The sequence below is a fragment of the Muscardinus avellanarius genome (assembly GCF_963383645.1).
Source record: "Muscardinus avellanarius genome assembly, chromosome: 1".
NCBI classification, from domain to species: domain Eukaryota; kingdom Metazoa; phylum Chordata; class Mammalia; order Rodentia; family Gliridae; genus Muscardinus; species Muscardinus avellanarius.
The window spans coordinates 232,616,793-232,636,292 of record NC_137786.1 but is presented as its reverse complement, the minus strand read 5'-3'; the positions used below and the strand labels follow the sequence as shown (position 1 = coordinate 232,636,292).

General features: G+C 54.8%; 2 protein-coding genes across 2 annotated transcripts; one reads left to right on the top strand and one right to left on the bottom strand.

Moving 5' to 3' along the window:
* The first annotated feature begins 578 nt into the window (after positions 1-578).
* Positions 579-3,285, top strand: CFL1 (cofilin 1). The gene is made up of 4 exons (XM_080716461.1): positions 579-626; positions 2,387-2,694; positions 2,909-2,985; positions 3,134-3,285. The coding sequence occupies exons 1-4, from the start codon at positions 624-626 to the stop codon at positions 3,244-3,246; spliced, it is 501 nt and encodes a 166-aa protein (XP_080572587.1). The 5' UTR covers positions 579-623; the 3' UTR covers positions 3,247-3,285.
* Positions 3,286-5,517: 2,232 nt separating this feature from the next.
* Positions 5,518-17,966, bottom strand: SNX32 (sorting nexin 32; the record flags this gene model as incomplete). Its single annotated transcript, XM_080703594.1, has 13 exons — positions 5,518-5,571; positions 5,740-5,825; positions 5,903-6,062; positions 6,136-6,222; positions 6,897-6,936; positions 7,154-7,229; positions 7,372-7,477; positions 7,635-7,739; positions 7,912-8,035; positions 8,213-8,334; positions 8,437-8,547; positions 8,834-8,938; positions 17,931-17,966. 13 exons carry the CDS (start codon positions 17,964-17,966, stop codon positions 5,518-5,520), a joined length of 1,212 nt encoding a protein of 403 aa, XP_080559720.1.
* Positions 17,967-19,500: the final 1,534 nt, after the last annotated feature.

Below are 19,500 nucleotides of genomic sequence, written 5' to 3'. Positions count from 1 at the left end.
TGCAGTTGCATATGACCTTTCCTCAGGGGAAAGAGGGTACAGTGAATCTTTATTGAGGACGCTTTTACACTTGCGATTCTCCTTGCTTTAGGACGGAATTCCAGGCCAATTAAAAGTCACTTCCATTCAGAAAAGCCAAATCCTAATTCCACTAAAAAATGTCAGACCAAGGGGTCTAGAACCTGCCAGATGGGCCTTAGGAAAACCATTTCGGTCCGGGATAAAGAGCCGCTTCGTTGGGGATGGTTTTCGGGTCATCTTCAACGCCGGCCTCTGGCTCGGCTCAGAGCGCGTCTCGGGGAGGCCCACCAATGGGCTCGCTCTGCGCCGGGCCCCGCCCCCTCGGCGGCCTCGGCCTACACTTCCCGGCGTGCACTGCGAGGCGGGGAGGCCGGCGCCGCCCAGACGCGGCCAGCGCGCCCCACGACGGCGCCGGCGCCCAGGACTCCATTTCCCGTCGGCCAGCGCGCGGAGCGCCGGAAGCCCGCCCCGCCCCTCATTGTGCGGCTCCTACTAAACGGAAGGGGCCGAGAGAGGCCGCGTTCAGTCGGATCCCGGCAGCAGCTGCGGCGGCTCTCGTCTTCCCTGACTCTCCTTGCTGTCTTCCTTTCGCTTCCGGAAATATGGTGAGCGGCCGGCCGCGGCGCCCGCGGGGGAGCGGCCGCGGGGCGGCCCCGTGCACGCGGGGAGCCCCGATGGAGCGACGCCGGCACCCCTCCCCCAGCGCCCCGGGCGGCGTGAGGGTCTTGCACCGAGGGGCGGGCGGTGCCTGCCGCGCGTGCGCGCCCGCGGGCGCGAGGGAAGGGCCGGCTCGGCGCCGCGCGCCCCGGACTCCATTCCCCTCCCCCACCCGCGCTGCGCCCGCGCGCGCCCCCGCCGTGGGGGAGGGGTCCTCGGCGCTCGGGCGCGCGCCCCGCCTGCGGCGTCGAGCTCTGCGCGGGCGCGCGCCGGGCCGAGCACGCGGCATCCCGAGCTGGCCCGGGGCGGCGGAGGAGGGCGCGCGGGAGGGCTCGGCGCGCCCCACCCAACGGCTGTTCCCTTCTGCGCGTTACCCGCCCTCTGCGGGCGCGTCTGTTCCGAGCAGGTGGCAGGGGTGCCGGTGCCCGGGAGGGGCGGGGGCGGCGCGCCTGGACAGATGCCGTGACCACGGGGTCTCGATGGGGGCACGGTGCCTGCGGTTAGGGTCTGGAGCACACCCTGCCGCGGCCACGATCCTGCTCGGGGACCAGCGAGCTGCTGGCCTGTGTCTCCAGCCAGGGCTACGACACTGTCCGCCCGCGCGTGCGCAAACGTCCAGCCCGGCCACCCTGGCCGAAGCCCCGGACCAGCGGGGCCTCGGCTCTCCCGGATGGGGCCGGAGGGTGGAGCCGAGTTTAGGGAAGTCACCCAGGCGGGCACCGCCCGGAAACTACCCCGCCCGCCCCCTCTGTTTAGTCCGAAGGCTTCTAGAACTATAGTTTGCGTAAGCCATCCGGCTGTTTCCCGAAGCCGACAGATGGATTCGCCCGGCCTTAGAGGCGATGCCTGGGCATCGAAGCCCCGGAGGTGCCGCTGCCTCTGGAGTTCGGGTTTCTATCCTGGGGAGGGGGCCAGGCCTAGCCCATCTTTCCCCGCCCACTCCGGAAGCGGCTTAGTCACGTGTCCAGCTTCCGCTGCAGTTCCGTGGGGGGGAGATTTCTCCATGGACAGTGGCTCCCTCTCTTGACTAGGGTTTCCCTTAGCACGATCCAAGGTGGAGGTTTATCGAGAAGTCGTGATGCTTTGGGGCCCTGGAGGCTACCTCTGGAACCCTGCGCCACTCCCGAAGGGCAGAGAGTTGTCCAGCAGGGTCCTAATTGGAGCTGTGATTCTTGTGTTGTTTGAAAAAGAACCCTGCAGGGAATGGGACCGATTGTGTGTTATTGCTTTGGGCGGCTCTGATGGACTTACTGGAGATGTTGAATGCCTATGGGTGTCCCGTGTAGCACTGTGAGTTACTGGTTGACGGGACTATGACCCGGTGTTTAGTCTTTCTCTCTTCTCTGAAGCTGAGAGTCCACATTCCCCAAAGGCTGAGGCTGAGAATCGAGAGTAGGAACTAAATTTTTCGACATAGGTCTTGTAATTCTGGTTTAGTCCTGGCTTCACAGTTACACCGAGGCGGCTTTGCTGCTCTTCGCGAGTCTTCATTTGGTTAGTCTGAGAAAGGGAGGGGATGTTTATTTAGGACGTCTCTTCTATGGCTGCCACGTACAGGTCGTGCCCTACGACTGTGGTTTGGGTGGGAGATAGTGACCTGCCTTGGGAAGGGGATTAGTGGATCCCGGCCTGGGATGTTACGAGAACAGGAAGTTAGGACTCAAGGAAAGAGTCTTTCCTTATGAGGTGTGTCTGGTGTGTGTCTCAGGCCTCTGGGGTGGCTGTCTCTGATGGCGTCATCAAGGTGTTCAATGACATGAAGGTGCGCAAGTCGTCCACGCCAGAGGAGGTGAAGAAGCGCAAGAAGGCCGTGCTCTTCTGCCTGAGTGAGGACAAGAAGAACATCATCTTGGAGGAGGGGAAGGAAATCCTGGTGGGTGATGTGGGCCAGACTGTGGACGACCCCTACGCCACCTTTGTCAAGATGCTGCCAGACAAGGACTGCCGCTACGCCCTGTACGACGCAACCTACGAGACCAAGGAGAGCAAGAAGGAGGACCTGGTGTTTATCTTCTGGTGAGTGCCTCTTTCAGGCACTGTCTCCTCCACCTCCCTCAGGAGTGGAACTTGCTAGGAGTCCTGGTTAGCTCAGAATTGGGGTATGGAGGAGGGGCTTGTCAGTGGGGACCGTGACAGATCCCCTCCTGGAGACCAGCCTGAGGGTTTTTCAGTCATCTGGTGCCCGATGGCAGCTGCCATCTCAAACTCCTTGACTCCCGTTTGTCCCCAGGGCCCCTGAGTGTGCCCCCCTGAAGAGCAAAATGATCTATGCCAGTTCCAAGGACGCCATCAAGAAGAAGCTGACAGGTAAGTCCAACGTGGAAGGCGCCAGGTGTCCTCCTGCACTGCCTCGGCTGCAGGGTGGGTGCAGAGGGAGCCCCTCCTGGGCGTCTCCCTGGTTGGCATTGCTCGTCCCTAGTGCTTCCTCTCACAGGTGCTCCCCTTCTCCCCACAGGGATCAAGCATGAATTACAAGCAAACTGCTACGAGGAGGTCAAGGACCGCTGCACCCTGGCAGAGAAGCTGGGGGGCAGTGCCGTCATCTCCCTGGAGGGCAAGCCTTTGTGAGCCCCCTCCGGCCCCCTGCCTGGAGCATCTGGCAGCCCCAGACCTGCCCTTGGGGGTTGCAGGCTGCCCCCTTCCTGCCAGACCGGAGGGGCTGGGGGGATCCCAGCAGGGGGAGGGCAATCCCTTCACCCCAGTTGCCAAACAGCCCCCCCGCCCCCGGCCCTCCCTTCTCCCATCCCTGACGGTTCTGGCCTTCCCAAACCGCTTTTGACCGTCCAATTCCTCTTGGGTTGAAGCAGACCAAGTTCCCCCCAGGCACCCAGTTTGGGGGGGGCCTGTATTTTTTTTAACGACACCCCTACTCCCCACCTATCCCTCTCCATTCCCATGCTGCCAACTTCTAACCACAATAGTGACTCTGTGCTTGTCTATTTAGTTCTGTGTATAAATGGAATATTGTGGAGATGACCCCTCCCTGTGCTGGCTGGTTCCCTTCCCCTTTCCCCTGGTCTTGACCACTCATGGAAATAGGACCAGTAAAGGGACCTTCAATTAAAAAAAAAAAAAGACAATAAAAAGGCTGGTTAATGGGTGTGTGTTTCAGGATTGTGGGGACCTTGCTGGGGGGTGCACTGGGAGGAGCAATCTTCACCACCACCCCCATCCCAGAGACTGGCTAAGTCTGTGTGTTTTTTTGGAGATTGAACGCAGGGGCAGTCTACCTCCTGGGTGTGTGTGTGTGTGTGTGTGTGTGTGTGAGTGAATTTTCTGGGGATTGGACCTAGGGGCAGTTTACCTCTGAGTTACACTCCCAGCCCACCTCTTTTTTATTTCAAACAATCTGTGTTGATGAGAGTCTCATTACTTGCTGAGGCTGTCCTGCAGTCCCAATTCAGCCTCCCAAGTACTGGAGTTATAGGTGTACACCACCATACCCGGCTTAAGACTCCCTTTTTCTTTTCTTTTAAGTCTCACTGAGTTGCAAAGGGCCTCCTCGCTAAGTAGCTGAGGCTGTCCTCAAACCCTGATCCTCCTGTCTCAGCCTGGGGAATGCTGGCATTACAGACCTGAGCCACCACCTCGGGCTAACGCTCATTTCTGATAGCTACTATTGTGTCTGCGGTGCTGCCACTAGTGCCAGCAGGCCATTGAAGGGGCTGGCAGAGCCTCCCGGATGTTCGCTGTTGGCCGCAGGAGCCTTCGGAAGTGGCTCATACCTGGAGCCTCAGTGAGGAACCCTCCCTGCTCAGCCGTGTAGCATGTTATGGCTGCCTTGCTGAGATACTGTGGGTTCTTTAATGTGGCTGAGTTGCATGTAAAAAAACCAGGCTCAGTGCTCCTGTGAGTCAGGCCACGTTGAGCTTTGGGCCTTAGTTGTGGCCGGAGCCTAGGGTGGGGCCGGCCAGGTGGAGCCTAGGACTTCAGACTCAGGCGGGTGTGGTGGCGCAGGCTTGTAATCCCAGTACTTGGGGAGGCTGGCACAGGAGGATCACAGGTTGAAGTTAGCTTCAGTAACTTAGGCTCTCTGCAGCCTTGTGAAACTTTCCAGTAAGACATAAAATTGGGCTGAGAGTGTAGCTCAAAGGTAGAATGCCTCCAGGTTCAATTCCCAGTACCACAAAACAAGGTATTGGGGCACTGAGCCTTGCCATAGGGTGTCTCCCGCCTGCACTTTTGGGCTTTCATTGCCGAACAAGCAGCCTAGAAGTCGGCTGCAGTGAATGTGTGGCAATGCCCAGTTGAGGCGGCCTGATGAGCTGAGGGAACTGGACAAGGCCTCCTGGGGCTGAAGCTGGCTCCTCAGTTCCCCAAGCTTTGGGAGGTAGCTGAGAAGGGGGCAGTTCCATTTTCCTTCTCAGGAAAGTTTTGATTAAGCACATGGGGCTTGGGTGGGGTGTACACAGTTCTGGGGTTACAGTTCTGAGTCTGCCTTCCTGTGGAGAGCCCGATGCCATGGAGGACAGTGAAGAGCTGCAGGTGTCCCTCTGTCCCCACTGAGTCCTGCCAGGGCTGTGCCTGGTTGAGTCTGCACTGTGAGAAGTAAAGACCAGCCAGCCCACTTGCTCTAAAGCCAGGCTATTTATTGGTGGACAAGGAGGGGTGGGGGGCCAAGGAGCTCCCGGGCCAGGAGTGGGGTAGAGCCGGCCCGAAGCTTGCGGGGGAGGTCAGAGTCCCTTTTCTGTGGCCGAGGGGTAGCCGTGCTGCCCTGTCCCTTTTGCAGGGAGTGGGTATGGTCCCTCAAGGATGGGCTTGGGTGAGGTTGAGGCTGGTGGCTGGTGTAGGAAGGAGGCCTATTGCGGGAGAGGGAGGCCCCAGAGCAGGGTCTGGCGTTCAGGGCTCTCCCTTTAGAGCCACAAGAGTGTTCTGGAGGAGGAGTGTGCTGGCCTGCAGAGAAGGCCTTTCAGTCCACTGTCCCTAGGCAGGGAGCAGCTCTTCCACCCCAGCGCCCTGGGCTTACTGCCGCTGACGAAGAGGAGGATTCTGCCCCATGGGGCTGCTGCTGGGCCCCGGGCCCCTGCACGCACACCGCACACGCGCACACGGGGTGCTCACCTTGGCGTGTTTGAGCTCCAGCTCTGCCAACTCAATGAGGTTCTTGCGGAAAGAGGAGACCCGGCGGGACTTGAAGTCCATGAGTTCTGTGGAGGAAGAGCAGGGGAATGGGGCCCAGCAGGGTGGGCTGGGCCCACACAAGGCTAGCGGCTGTGGGGCTCACCCTGCTTGGCGGAGTCCGAGAGGCGCTCGAAACGCTGGCAGCACACCTGCTGGTGGCTCTCGGCCGGCCGCACTTCCCGGCTCCTGGTGCGGGCCTTGTCCAGGCTCTTGTTGGCATTCTCGTAGTCAGCCAAGGCCCGCAGCCGCCGGTACAGCAGGTCCTAGGGCCGTCAGGCACGGGGTAGCCGCCGCCCGGGCCGGCCCTGCCCTGCCCCTCACGCCGTCGCCCCTCACCTTGGCTGCTTGCGAGTCTCCCACGTAGTACCTCAGCGTGTCTGCGAGCTTCAGGTCCTCGTCAGAGGCCGCCCGGCCCTCCAGCCTCTGCGTGGAGAAGGTGGGGACTGAGGAAGGAGCTCAGCTGAGGGCGGGGCCCCTCCTCTAAATACCCAGCAGAGAAACCATTTGGCAACCACTGTAGGTCAGGGGAGCAGCCCAGGGAGGCTTCACAGAGGAAGTGGCCTCTGACCTGGGCCTTGGGGGATGAGTAGGAATTGGCCAGAGGCCGTCTTTGGAGCTTTGCAAGCCCGGTGTGTCTAGGAGCCCTATGATCAGTGGGGCACTTGGTAAAGCAGGGACGGCGGCAGACCCAAAGGACCAGCCAAGGGCTTCGGACTTTGTGTCTTGGGTAGGTTGTGGAAGGGGCAGGGCCTCAAGCAGAGAAGAGACGCAGTCTTACAGAGATTTTGGGAAGACTGGCACACTCAGTCACTTCCTTGGAGAGCTGGAAGTGTGCGTGTGGGCGGGGTGGTGGTGGCCCACGGGAGCCTGCCAGATGCACGTGGCACGACTTGTGCCTCGCCGACCCTTCCTCCGTCTCACACACAGCCTGGAGGCTGGACCCTTCCCCACACTCTCCCCTCATTAAACCAGTCTGGAGCCGGGCCCACCTGTCACTAAATGTTGCAAAAGGGCCCAGGAGCCTTGCCTCTCCCAGGGCTCATCTTCCCGGTAAAGGCTCACTGTGGAAGCCTTTGCACAGAGAAGGCAGTACTCACCCTCAGTCGTTCAAAGAGCTCTGCCAACTTGAAGAAGCTCCTAGGAGGCCGTGAGGAGGACTCAGGGCAGGAGTGGGGGCTCCGCACGGCCTCCCTGCCCTCAGCCGCTCCCTGGGAATCTCCCTCTCCCCTTTCTCTCCAAACCCCCTGCAGGAGCTTCTGTACCTCCCGCTTAGAGCTGTCAGCAGACAGTGATTCCCCAAGGGTGCACACAGAATTACGGGCCCAGGGAGAGGACAAGGGGCGCAAGTCCTCACGTCTTTAGCTGGCTGACTTCCTGTGTTCCCAGACTGCTCAGTGCAGCAGAGAGGGGGATATAATCATCTGCCAGGCCTGTGGGGGAAGAAGCCGGTCACTTCCCCCAGGTCTGCACACCAAGCCCCACCCCTGGTGTCTGTGGCCACGGACAGGTGCCAGGGCATTCCCTGTTCTCATGTCTCCCCTGCGGAGCAGGAGATTTGGGGCCCCTGCATACACTTGTGGGCACGCATGACGCGGTCTGCCCGCAGGCAGGCATCTCGGATGCGGATGTGGTATTCCAGCAGGAAGGTCCTCTCGTGCTCAAAGAAGTCATCCACCTCCTAAGGGAGCCAGGCAGACCTCTTAACCTGGGTTACCAGGAACAAGGAAGCACAGATACCCAGGCCAGCACATCCCCCTTGCAACCCAGCTTGGGCCTCACGGGCCACTTCCCTCCCTGGGCCCTGGGGTGAATCCAGAGGGGGCCCCAGGGGTCACCTTGAGCCCTGACATGCCGGTGATGAGGGCTTCATCTGCAGACCGCACGATGTTCCTCAGAAGCCCCCCAAGGAGCTCCTTTCTGTTCTTCCCTCGGACACTCAGCTGAGACACACAAAGGCAGGCAAGATAGCGGGTGGCCGCTCGCACCTCCCCTCCCACCTCGCTGCACTCGGAGCTGACGGGGCTTGACTGCACTGAGAGCCGTTCTCCAGCCTGATACCCCATTCTGATTGCAGGCCCCCCAGAGTGACCCCAGGGCTCCAGCGCAGCTCACATCCTGGCTGTATTCCAAGAAGACAAAGAAATTGTGGTCTTGACGCAGGGTGGGGTGGGCCGCCAGGCGCTGCAGAAAGACTTCGTGCATCGCCACCGTCTTCTTAAAGATGGCCAGGTACTCCCTGCAGGAGGAGGGCAGCTCCAGGCACCCACTGGCTCTAGCACCCTGCCCTTCCCCTCCGCAGCCCTGGGGCCAGAGGGCAGGGTCCCTGCACATCCATAAGGACCTCGGGGGATCCTGGAGCTCTGAGAGGGGAGGGCCGGGCTTGGTCACTGGCCAGGAAGGAGGCGCCACTTACGCCTCCAGCTCCTGCTTCATTTTGGCAAATTCTTCTCGGGTTATGGAGCTGTCTCCTTCACCCAACTTCTGCAGCTTTTCCCTGGAAGCCTCAAAGTCTGGCCTGGGAGGAGCTGGAGGAATCTGCTCAGAGGAGAGGCAGATTGCAGAGTCCCCGCAGCGTCCTCCCGGGAGCCTGGCGCGCTCCTCCCGCCCCGCGTGCCCGCCCGGCCCAGCGCTGCTCACGATGAGGCCGGCGTAGTCCTCGTTCTCCACGTAGGCGTCATGCAGCCAGATGAACTCCTCGTGCTGCCGCACCACAGAGAACTCGGGCTGCGCGAACTGAGGGAGGCAGCTCTGGAAGACAGGAAGGGGGACTCAGGCCTCCCCTCCCAGCCCTCACCCCGAGCCTCCAGGACCCCCACTTTTGGGCCTCCCCCTCCCTCACTCGGATGCTGGACAGGGATGCTTAGGCCAGAGCCCAGACACCAGGCACGATGCTCCCTTCCTAAGAGGGGCTGAGAGTAAGAGGCGGGGAGAAAAGTGGGACTCCAAAACTACACTGGCACCTGCTGCCCACCCCAGGGGGGCACCTCCTGCAGGGAGCCCTCCAGACTGCTCCCTTGCCCCCGGGCCTCCTCACCTTGGTTTGAACAGTGAATTTCACCTTGTCCCTCTCGCTCACCGCGTCTGAGATCTCCACCTGTAGGAAGCTGTCTCCCTGCAGGTCCACTGACATGGACGAAGGCTGTGGGATGGGAGGCCTCGGATGTGGCTCCCTCTTACAGAGCCTCTTCCAGAGGCTCCTCAGAGGCACTGCTGCTGCACGCCCGGGTCACCAGGGACGGATACTGATAAGTCACTGCTCAGCTGCACAATGGTACAAAATACCTCCCCACCCTCTCATCCTCAGAGGCAAAATGCCCCTCACACACACACACACACACACACACACACACACACACACACACTCCCTTTTTTTTGGTACTGGGGTTGGAGCCCAGGGGCTTTGCTATCTCCGAGCTACACCCCCAGCCCTAGTTTTTAGTCTTTTTATTTTATTTTTATTATTTATTTATTTATTGGTGGTACTGAGGTTCCTGGAAGCCCTTCTACCTCCGGGCTACACTCCCAGACCTATTTTTACATTTTTATTTGGAAACAGGGTCTCCTAAGCCAGCGCACGTGGCTGGCTTCGAACCTGCGTGATCCTCCTGTCTCTGCCTCCCAAGCGCGGGGATTACAAGCGTGCGCCACCACGCCCGGCTGGTCTTTTTATTTTTGAAACATGGTCTCACTGAGTTGTGAAGGTCCTTGCTAAGTAGCTGAGACTGTCCTCCAACCGTGATCCTCCATTCTCCACCTCCTGAATGCAGGGATTACAAGCATGCACCACCACACCTGGCCTAAACCCAGTTCGTTCGTTCCTTCCTTCCTTCCTTCTTTTCTTTTCTTTTCTTTTTTTTTTTTTTTTTTTTTTTTGTGTGTGTGGAACTGGGAATTGAACCCAGGGGCATTCTACCTCTGAGCAATACCCTCAGCCCTATTTTTTATTCTTTATTTTGAAACAGTGGCTCACTGAGTTGCGGAGGCTGTCCTTGAACCTGGATCCTCCTGTCTCAGCTTCCTGAATGCTGGGATTACAAGTGTACGCCACCACGCTCAGCTCCTGTTTTATTTTATTTTATTTATTTTATTTTTTGGTGGTACTGGGAGTGGAACCCAGAGGCTTTCTACCTCCGGGCTATACTCCCAGACCTCTTTTATATTTTATTTGGAAACAGGGTCTCACTAAGTTGCTGAGAGCCTCACTAAGTAGCTGAGGCTGGCTTTGAACCTGTACGATCCTCCTGTCTCAGCCTCCCAAGCGCGGGGATTACAAGCGTGCGCCACCACACCCGGCCCTGTTTTATTTTTGAAACCGGCTCACTCAGTTGCGGAGGGCCTCACTAAGTAGCTGAAGCTGTCCTTGAATCTGCGATCCTCCTGTCTCAGCCTTCCAGATACTGGGATTACAAGTGTGTGCCACCACAGCCAGCTCCTAAATCCTAATTTCTGTTGTGTATATTTAAAATGTTTTTGTAGACCACGGGTTTTCCAAGACAGCTGAGCCAGTTTGCACTCCCACCATCACTGTAAGAGCATCCCAGTCGCACTACATCCTTACCAGCTACTTAGGCTCCTCAGCCCTTTTTAATTTGACCACATTAGCAGAGGTTGTATGGTAATAGGACGCTGGAAGTTTAACTTGTGATACCTGTTGAGGAATCATGTGGAGCCGCATTTTATGTTATCAGCCTGTCCCAGGCTTTCAAAATGAAGTTTTGAGGCATTCTACCTTTAACCTACACCGCAGCCATATATATATATATATTGTGTGTGTGTGTGTGTGTGTGTGTGTGTGTGTGTGTGTGTGTGTGTGTACCCAGGGGCATTCTACTTCCAAGATAAACTCCCAGCCTTATTTTTATTTTTATTTTTTTGCAGGTCTGGGGATGGAACCCAGGGACATTCAATCTCGGAGCTACACCCTCTGACCTATTTTTTTTTTTTTATTCTTTATTTTCAAACTGGGTCTCACTGAGTTGCAGAAGGCCTCACTAAGTAGTTGAGGCTGTCCGCGAACTGTGATCCTCCGGTCTCAGCCTCCCAAATGCTGGGATTACAAGCGTGCTCACCATGCCTGGCTCTTTTTTTTTTTTTTTTTTTTTCCAGAGCAGGCCTGGGGATGGAACCCAGGGGCATTCAACCTCCGAGCTACATCCACTGCCCTATTTTTTATTCTTTATTTTGAAACAGGGTCTCACTGAGTTGCAGAGGGCTTCACTAAGTAGCTGAAGCTGGCTACGAACCGTGATCCTCCTGTCTCAGCCTCTCAAATGCTGAGATTACAAGTGTGCACCACCATGCCTAGCTTCCAGCCCTCTTTTTCATTCTTTATTTAATTTAATTAATTTATTTATTTTGGTGATACTGGGGGTGGAACCCAGGGCCTTTTCTACCTCTGGGCTATACTCACAGACCTATTTTATACTTTATTTGGAAACAGGGTCTCACTAAGTTGCTGAGAGCCTAAGTAGCTGAGGCTGGCTTCAGACCTGTGCGATCCTCTTGTCTCAGCCTCCCAAGCGCGGGGATTATAAGCATGCGCCACCACACCCGGCTCATTCTTTACTTTGAAACAGGGACTCACTAAGTTGCAGGTGGGCCTCACTAGGTAGCTGAGGCTGGCGTCAACCCACAATTCTCCCATCTCAGCCTCCCAAGTAGTGGGATCACAAGTGTGTGCCGCCACGCCCTGCTTGCATATCATTTGTAAAATTTATTCCTAGGTATTTGATGACTCGTTTTTGCTGTTTTAATTTTTTTACTTTTATTATTTTCTCTAAATGGTATGTTTACAGTTTTATAATTGTAGCTTAAAAAAACAGAAACATAAGAGCCGGGCGTGGTGGCGCACGCTTATCATCCCAGCATTTGGGAGGCTGAGACCGGAGGATCACAGTTTGAGGGCAGCCTCACTTAGTGAGGCCCTTTGTAACTCAGTGAGACCCTCTTCCAAAATAAAAAAAGGTCTGGGAGTGTAGATCGGAGGTAGAATGCCCCTGGGTTCCATCCCCGTACCGCAAAAAAAAAAAAAGCACAGATCTCCCAGAAACATAATATATTTTTTATACATTTACCTTGTGTCCATGTAAATTTACTTATTCTTTTTCTTTCTTTTTGCAGTGCTGGGGACCCAACCAAGACCTTATGCATACCAGTCAAGTGTTCAACTACTGAGTTACACCCAGCACCTATTTTATTAATTATTAAAACCCATTGCTGCTGGGCGCGGTGGTGCATGTTTGTAATCCCAGTACTTTGGGAGGCTGAGACAGGAGAACCACAGGTTAGAGGACCTCTGCAACTTAGTGAGACCCTGTTTCAAAGTAAAAGTAAAATAAGGATGGGAAGCCGGGCGTGGTGGCGCACGCTTGTAATCCCCGCGCTTGGGAGCCTGAGACAGGAGGATCGCGCGGGTTCGAAGCCAGCCTCAGCTGCTTAGTGAGGCTCTCAGCAACTTAGTGAGACCCTGTTTCCAAATAAAATATAAAATGGGTCTGGGAGTATAGCCCAGAGGTAGAAAAGCCTCTGGGTTCCACCCGCAGTACCACCAAAAAATAATAATAATAAGGATGGGAATGCAGCTCAGAGGCAGAATGTCCCTGTGTTCAATCCCTACTACCACACACACACAAAAAGCATTGCTAAATTTACTTATTAACTTAATGGTTTATAGTTCCCTTTGGTTTTCCTACACATACAAGTCTATGATCTTGGCCGGGTGTGGTGGCGCACGCTTGTAATCCCCGCGCTTGGGAGGCTGAGACAGGAGGATCGCACAGGTTCGAAGCCAGCCTCAGCTACTTAGTGAGGCTCTCAGCAACTTAGTGAGACCCTGTTTCCAAATAAAATATAAAATGGGTCTGGGAGTGTAGCCTGAAGGTAGAAAGCCTCTGGGTTCCACCCCCAGTATCACCAAAAAAAATAAATAAAAAATAAAAAAATAAAAACAAAAAACAAGTCTATGATCTAAAATATCGATAGATTTTTTTTTTCTGTAGTACTAGGGATTAGACCCAGAGGCATTCTACCTCTGATGTAAACCCTTAGCCATATATATATTGGTGGTACCGGGGATTAGACCCAGAGGCATTTTACCTCTGAGCTACACTCACTCCCTATTTTATTTATTTTTTTTTGTGGTACCTGGGATGGAACCCAGGTACCTCTGAGCTACACTCCTAGTCCTATATTTAAGTCTTTTTAAAAATTATTTATTTATTTATTTATTGCAGGTCTGGGGATGAAACCAAGGGGCATTTGACCTCTGAGCTATACCCTCTACCCTATTTTTTTATTCTTTATTTTGAAACCGGGTCTCACTGAGTTGCAGAGGGCCTCACTAAGTAGCTGAGGCTGTCCATGAACCTCAATCCTCCAGTCTCAGCCTCCCGAATGCTGGGATTACAAGTGTGTGCCACCAGGCCCGGCAAGTCTTTTTATTTTTATTTATTTATTTTTTTACTGGTCTAGGGATGGAACCCAGGGGCATTCGACCTCTGAGCTATACCCCCTGCCTTATTCTTTATTCTTTATTTTGAAACAGGGTCTAAGTTTTAGAGGGCCTCACTAAGTAGCTGAGGTTGTCCGCGAACTGCGATCCTCCTGTCTCAGCCTTCCAAATGCTGGGATTACAAGTGTGTGCCACCACGCCAGGCTCAAGTCTTTTTATTTATTTATTTATTTATTTATTTATTTATTTATTATTTTTGGTGGTACGGGGGTTCCTGGAAGCCCTTCTACCTCTGGGCTACAGTCCCAGACCTATTTTTTTATATTTTTAAATTTGGAAACAGGGTCTCTTAAGCCAACGCAGCTGGCTTTGAACCTGCATGATCCTCCTGTCTCCACCTCCCAAGCACGGGGATTACAAGCCTGTGCCACCACGCCAGGCTTCTTTTTATTTTATTTAATTAATTATTTATTTTTTATTTTTTTATTTTTTATTTTGGTGGTACTGGGGGTGGAACGCAGAGGCTTTCGACCTCCAGGCTATACTCCCAGATCTATTTTATATTTTATATTTTATTTGGAAACAGGGTCTCACTAAGTTGCCGAGAGCCTCACTAAGTAACTGAGGCTGGCTTCAAACCCGTGCGATCCTCCTGTCTCAGCCTCCCGAGCGCGGGGATTACAAGCGTGCGCCACCACGCCCGGCTTCTTTTTATTTTTTGAAAAAGGGTCTCACTTGAGTTGTGAAGGGCCTCACTAAGTAGCTGAGGCTGTTTGCGAACCGGAATCCTCCAGTCCCGGCCTTTTTATTCTTTATTTTGAAACAGTCTCACTAAGTTGCAGAGGACCTGAAAAGTTGCTGAGGCTGGCTCTGAACCTGCAGTCCTCCTGTCTCAGCCTCCCAAGTACTGGCATTACAAAGGTGTGCCACCACGCCTGGCTCCGAGTCCTATTTTTTATTCTTTGTTTTGAAACTGGGTCTCATTAAGTTGCAGAAGGCCTCACTAAGTAGCTGAGGCTATCTGGAAACCTGTCATCATCCTGCCTCAGCTTCTCAACTACTGGGATTACAAGTGTGCACCACCACGCTTGCCCCCATTTACTATTTATTTATTTATTTATTTACTTACTTGTTGTAAATAAACTGAGGGCCCTTCTACCTCTGGGCTATTCCCCTGTACCGATTTTATTTTTATTTGGAAACAAGGTCTCGCTGTGTTGTAGAGGGCCTGCTAATGATCCTCTTGCCCCAGCCTCCCAAGTCCTGTGATTACAAGAGTGTGGCACCATGCCAAAATAAATTTTTAGCCGGGCGTGGTGGCGCACGCTTGTCATCCCCGCGCTTGGGAGGCGGAGACAGGAGGATCGCGCAGGTTAGAAGCCAGCCGCGCGCGCTGGCTTAGGAGACCCTGTTTCCAAAATGAAAATGTAAAAATAGGTCTGGGAGTGTAGCCCGGAGGTAGAAGGGCTTCCAGGTACCCCAGTACCACCAAAAAAATAAAAAATAAAAAAATAAATAAATTTTTAAATATTAAAACAGGGTCTTAAGTCAGGCGTGGTGGCACATACTTGTAATCCCAGTACTTGGGAGGCTGAGACAGGAGGATCGCGTAGGTTCGAAGCCAGCCTCAGTTACTTAGTGAGGCTCTCAGCAATTTAGTGAGACCCTGTTTCCAAATAAAATACAAAAAAAGTCTGGGAGTGTAGCCTGGAGGTAGAAAGCCCCTGGGTTCCACCCCCAGTAACGAAAGAAGAAAGGAAGAAAGAAAGAAAGAAAGAAAGAAGGAAGGAAGGAAGGAAAGAGACTAGCTAAATTGCTGAGGCTGGCTTCAAACTTGGATTCCCCTGTCTCAAGCCTTCTAAGCACTGGGATTATAAAGGTGTGAGCCTGGCTTCTGAAGGTTTTTTAAATTTTTTTTTAAATTTTGAAGTTATTTTTAGATATCTTTGACAGATTAATGAAGCTCCCTAATATGCCTAATTTAGTGAGATGTTTTATTTTTGTATTGAAGGTCGAACCCATAGTCATTCTATCTCTGAGGTTTATCTACTTTATTTATTTATTTATTTATTTATTCATTCATTCATTCGTTTGTTTGTTTTTGTGAAACTGGGGATGAAACCCAGAGGCATTCTACCTCCGAGATAAACCCCCAACCCTATTTTTTATTCCTTATTATTATTATTATTATTAGGATGGAAGCCAGGGCAATTCTACCTCCCAGCTACATCCCCAGTTCTATTTTTTAGTCTCTTTATTTTTTTTTTGAAACAGGGTCTCACTGAGTTGCGAAGAGCCTCGCTATGTAGCTGAGGCTGTCTGGGAACCATGATCTTCCGGTATTCGCCTCCTGAATGCTTATTCTTTATTTTGAAACAAGGTCTCACTGAGTTGAGGAGGGCCTCACTAAGTAGATGAGGCTGTCCTTGAGCCTGTGATTCTACTGTCTCAGCCTCTCAAGTACTGGGATTACAAGCGTGTGCCACCGCGCCCAGCTTCCAGCCCCCTTTTTTTTTTTTTTTTTTTGGTGGCACAGGGGGTGGAACCCAGAGGCTTTCTACCCTGGGCTATACTCCCAGACCTATTTTTATATGTTATTAGAAACAGGGTCTCACTAAGTTGCTGAGAGCCTCACTAAGTAGCTGAGGCTGGCTTCGAACCTCTGCGATCCTCCTGTCTCAGCCTCCCATGTGCATGGATTATAAGCGTGCGCCACCATGCCCGGCCAGCCCTATTTTTTATTCTTTTTTTTTTTTTTCTTGGTGGTACTGGGGTTCCTGGAAACTCTTCTACCTCTGGGCTATACTCCCAGACCTATTTTTTATATTTTGAAACAGGGTCTCTTACGCCAGCGCGGCTGGCTTCGAACCTGTGAGATCCTCCTGTCTCCGCCTCCCAAGCGCGGGATTACAAGCGTGCGCCACCATGCCCAGCTCCTATTTTTTATTCTTTATTTAAAATCAGGGTCTCACTAAATTGTGGAGGCCCTTACTAAGTAGCTGAGGCTGGCCATGAACCTGCGATCCTCCTGTCTCAGTCTCCCAAGTACCAGGATTACAAGCATGTGCCACCATGCCTGGCTTATTTTTAATTTTTTAATTTTTAATTATTTTTGGCAGTACTAGGGATGGAACCCAAGGGCATTCTACCTCTAAGCTATATACCCAACCCTATTTTTTATTCTTTACCTTGAAACAGGGTCTCAGTAAGCTCTGGAGGGCCTCAGGAAGTAGCCGAGGCTAGTCGTGACCGTGTGATTCTCCTGTCTCAGCCTCCCAAGTACTGGGATTAGGGTTTTGCTAAATTGCTGAGGCTGGCCTCAAATCTATGATCCCTGTGTCTCAGCCTCCCAAGTACTAGGTTTACATGTGTACCTGGCTTAATGTATATTTATTTATTTATTTAGCGGTACTGGGATTGAACCCAGGACATTCTACCTCCTAGTTATACCCCCAGCCCTCTTTTTATTCTTTACTTTTAAACAGGGTCTCACTGAGTTGCCGAGAGCCTCACTAATTAGTTGAGGCTAGCCATGAACCTGCGACCCTCCTGTCTCAGCCTCCCAAGTACTGGATTACAAGTGTGCGCCATCATGCCCTGAAATGTCTCTATATTTGAAGGAGGATCTTAGAAAAGGCAGTGTTAACCCAAGTACTAAGTACTTATAGTGGACTTTCAGGGAGGTTGGCTCCTAGCCAGGCATGGTTCTAGAGCCCAGAAGCATGTTATCTCTGCACTACACCCCCAGCCCTTTTTATTTTGAAACAGGGTCTTGCTAGGTTGCTGAGAGTCTAAGTTGCAGAGGCTGGCCTCAAACCTATGATCCTCCTGTCTGAGCCTCCCACGTCCTAGGATTACGAGCATACACCACCATGCCCTGCTGGAGTAGACACTTGCTGTTTGTGTTTCTTGGCCCTCCGCTTGTGGTACTAGGGATTGAACCCAGGGACAGTCTACCTCTCAGCTACTCCTCCAGCCCTATTTTATTTTTATTTTGAAAGAGGGTCTAGCTAGGTTGGTGAGAGTCTCACTAGTTGCTGAGGCTGTCCTAGAGCCTGTGATCCTCCTGTCTCCGCCTCCCAAGCGCGGGATTACAAGCGTGCGCCACCAGGCCCAGCTCCTATTTTTTATTCTTTATTTAAAATCAGGGTCTCACTAAATTGTGGAGGCCCATACTAAATAGCTGAGGCTGGCCATGAACCTGCGATCCTCCTGTCTCCGCCTCCCAAGTACTGGGATTACAGGCCTGGCAACGATGCCCAGCTCTCAGGCGCTCTGGCTCTTCCACTTGGGTCCCACTCGTTGCTTCGTGGCTTCCCTGACACCCCCGGGGTAGGCCTTCCCAGTCCTCTGCTTCACGTGCAGTGTGGCCCCTCTTCCCCGGCCTCCTCCTCGGTCTTGGTATCGCCGCGCCTATCTACACCGCGTGGTGGCCGCGGCGGGGGCGGGATCGCCAGCATGGCCGCAGCCGCTCCTCGTCCTCAGGTCCCTTTCTCTCCGTAGGCAGAGGCAACACCCTGCCCTCGGCGCCCTCACGCTCCCCATGCAGGTGCCGGAGACGTGCTCCCGCTCCGTGCTCAGCTGTGTCTCCCACACACGCACGCACACACGCGTGCGCACTCCCGGCGTGGCTACCGATGGGCGCGGGGGCGTCTGGAAGGGGTCTGCATCCTTTCTTTACCTTACTCTCCCTCCCAGCCTCCTGACGCTCATCCATCACGCGCCTCCGCGGCTGGCCTCCGCGGCTGGCCTCCGCGGCTGGCCTCCGAGGCTGGCCTCCGCGGCTGGCCTCCGCCCGCGCTCCCGCAGCGCCGCGAGCCGCCACTCGCCCGGCCGCAGGGACTCGGCGGGACCCGCGGCCGCCGGGATGCTCTCCCCATCCCTGCCCGGAGCCACCTGCACTCGCGAGCGCTTCCCACCGCGGTCCCAGCTCCGCCTTCTGATTGGGTGGCAGGCTCCCGTGCGCCACGCCATTGGCTACAACGCTGGTCGCTTTTGTGCCCCGACCCCGCCTTAAAGAGACAGCGCGAAGCCTTGAGAGAGGGCGGCGGGGGTGGGGTGGTCTGGGGTCACGACTCTAGGGTGACAGGGGTCACGCGCCACGCCCCCCGCCCCCTCCCCGCAGGTGTACTCCGAAGCGGCCTTCCAACCGCCGCGCGCGGCCTGCGCATGCGCGCCAGCCCCGCTCGCGCCGCCGGGCGGTGGGCGGGGCGGGGGTGGAGGGCGGGAGGGCGGCTGGGGGAGCGGGGCGGGTGGGCCATGTCTGTGCAGAAAGGGGTTCCGCTAAGTGGCTGGCTCTGGGGTCTGAGGGAGCAGCGGAGTAAGTTGTTGAGGGGGCTCGGCCGGGCCTGCGTGCCCGGCGGCCTGGGCCAGGCCGGCGTCCGCTGGAGTTCCCGGACGAAGCTGCTCTGCAGGCCGGCCCAGGTGCGAGAGGAGGAGAAGCCATGGGTGCCCTGGAACGGGCTCGTCGTGATTGGGAAGAAAGTGGAGCTGCTGGGTAGAGACACCCACAAGCCGAGGGTGTGGGACCTGAAGCCTGCCTCTGAGCACTGGCCAAAGACGGTCTTGAAAGGGGGGTCGGACCCGAGTCTGGACGGAATGGGCGGGAAGACGCAGCACAGCGCACTGCAGGCGCCCGCAGGGCTGGACAGCGCGACGGAGATTTCGGAGAGGCCAGGGGTCAAACGCCAGACTGGGGCCGAATCTACCACGAAGATGACGACATTGTCTAGGAGGGAGTCTGAAGAGAGGTTGAGGTCTGCCGGGGATAAGGTTGGGACCAGTGGAGAAAACTTGAGATCCAGAGGATATCGACTGGGGCAGAATGAGGAGCTGAGGTTGAGAGGAGAGAAGCCGGGCTCCAGCGGCGAGAGGCTGGTATTCAGGGGAGAGAGGAGGCGGTCCAGTGGACAGAAACTGGTGTTCGGTGGAGACAAGTCGGGGTCCAGTGAAGAGAAACTGGTGGCCAGAGGAGAGAGGAGGCGGTCCACTGGCGAGAAACTGGTGTCCAGAGGAGAGAGGAGACAGTCCAGTGGCGAGAAGGTGGTGTCCAGAGGAGAAAGGAGGCAGTCCACTGGCGAGAAACTGGTGTCCAGAGGAGAGAGGAGGCGGTCCACTGGCGAGAAGCTGGTGTCCAGAGAGAGGAGGCAGTCCACTGGCGAGAAGCTGGTGTCCAGAGGAGAGAGGAGGCGGTCCAGTGGCGAAAAACTGGTGTTCAAGGGAGAGAGGAGGCGGTCCAGTGGAGAGAAGCC

Excerpts from the sequence above, each read along its gene's own strand:
- CFL1 (XM_080716461.1), top strand. Across the intron at positions 2,695-2,908 it reads GACCTGGTGTTTATCTTCTG|GGCCCCTGAGTGTGCCCCCC; the intron begins GTGAGTGCCTCT and ends GTTTGTCCCCAG. Across the intron at positions 2,986-3,133 it reads CATCAAGAAGAAGCTGACAG|GGATCAAGCATGAATTACAA; the intron begins GTAAGTCCAACG and ends TTCTCCCCACAG.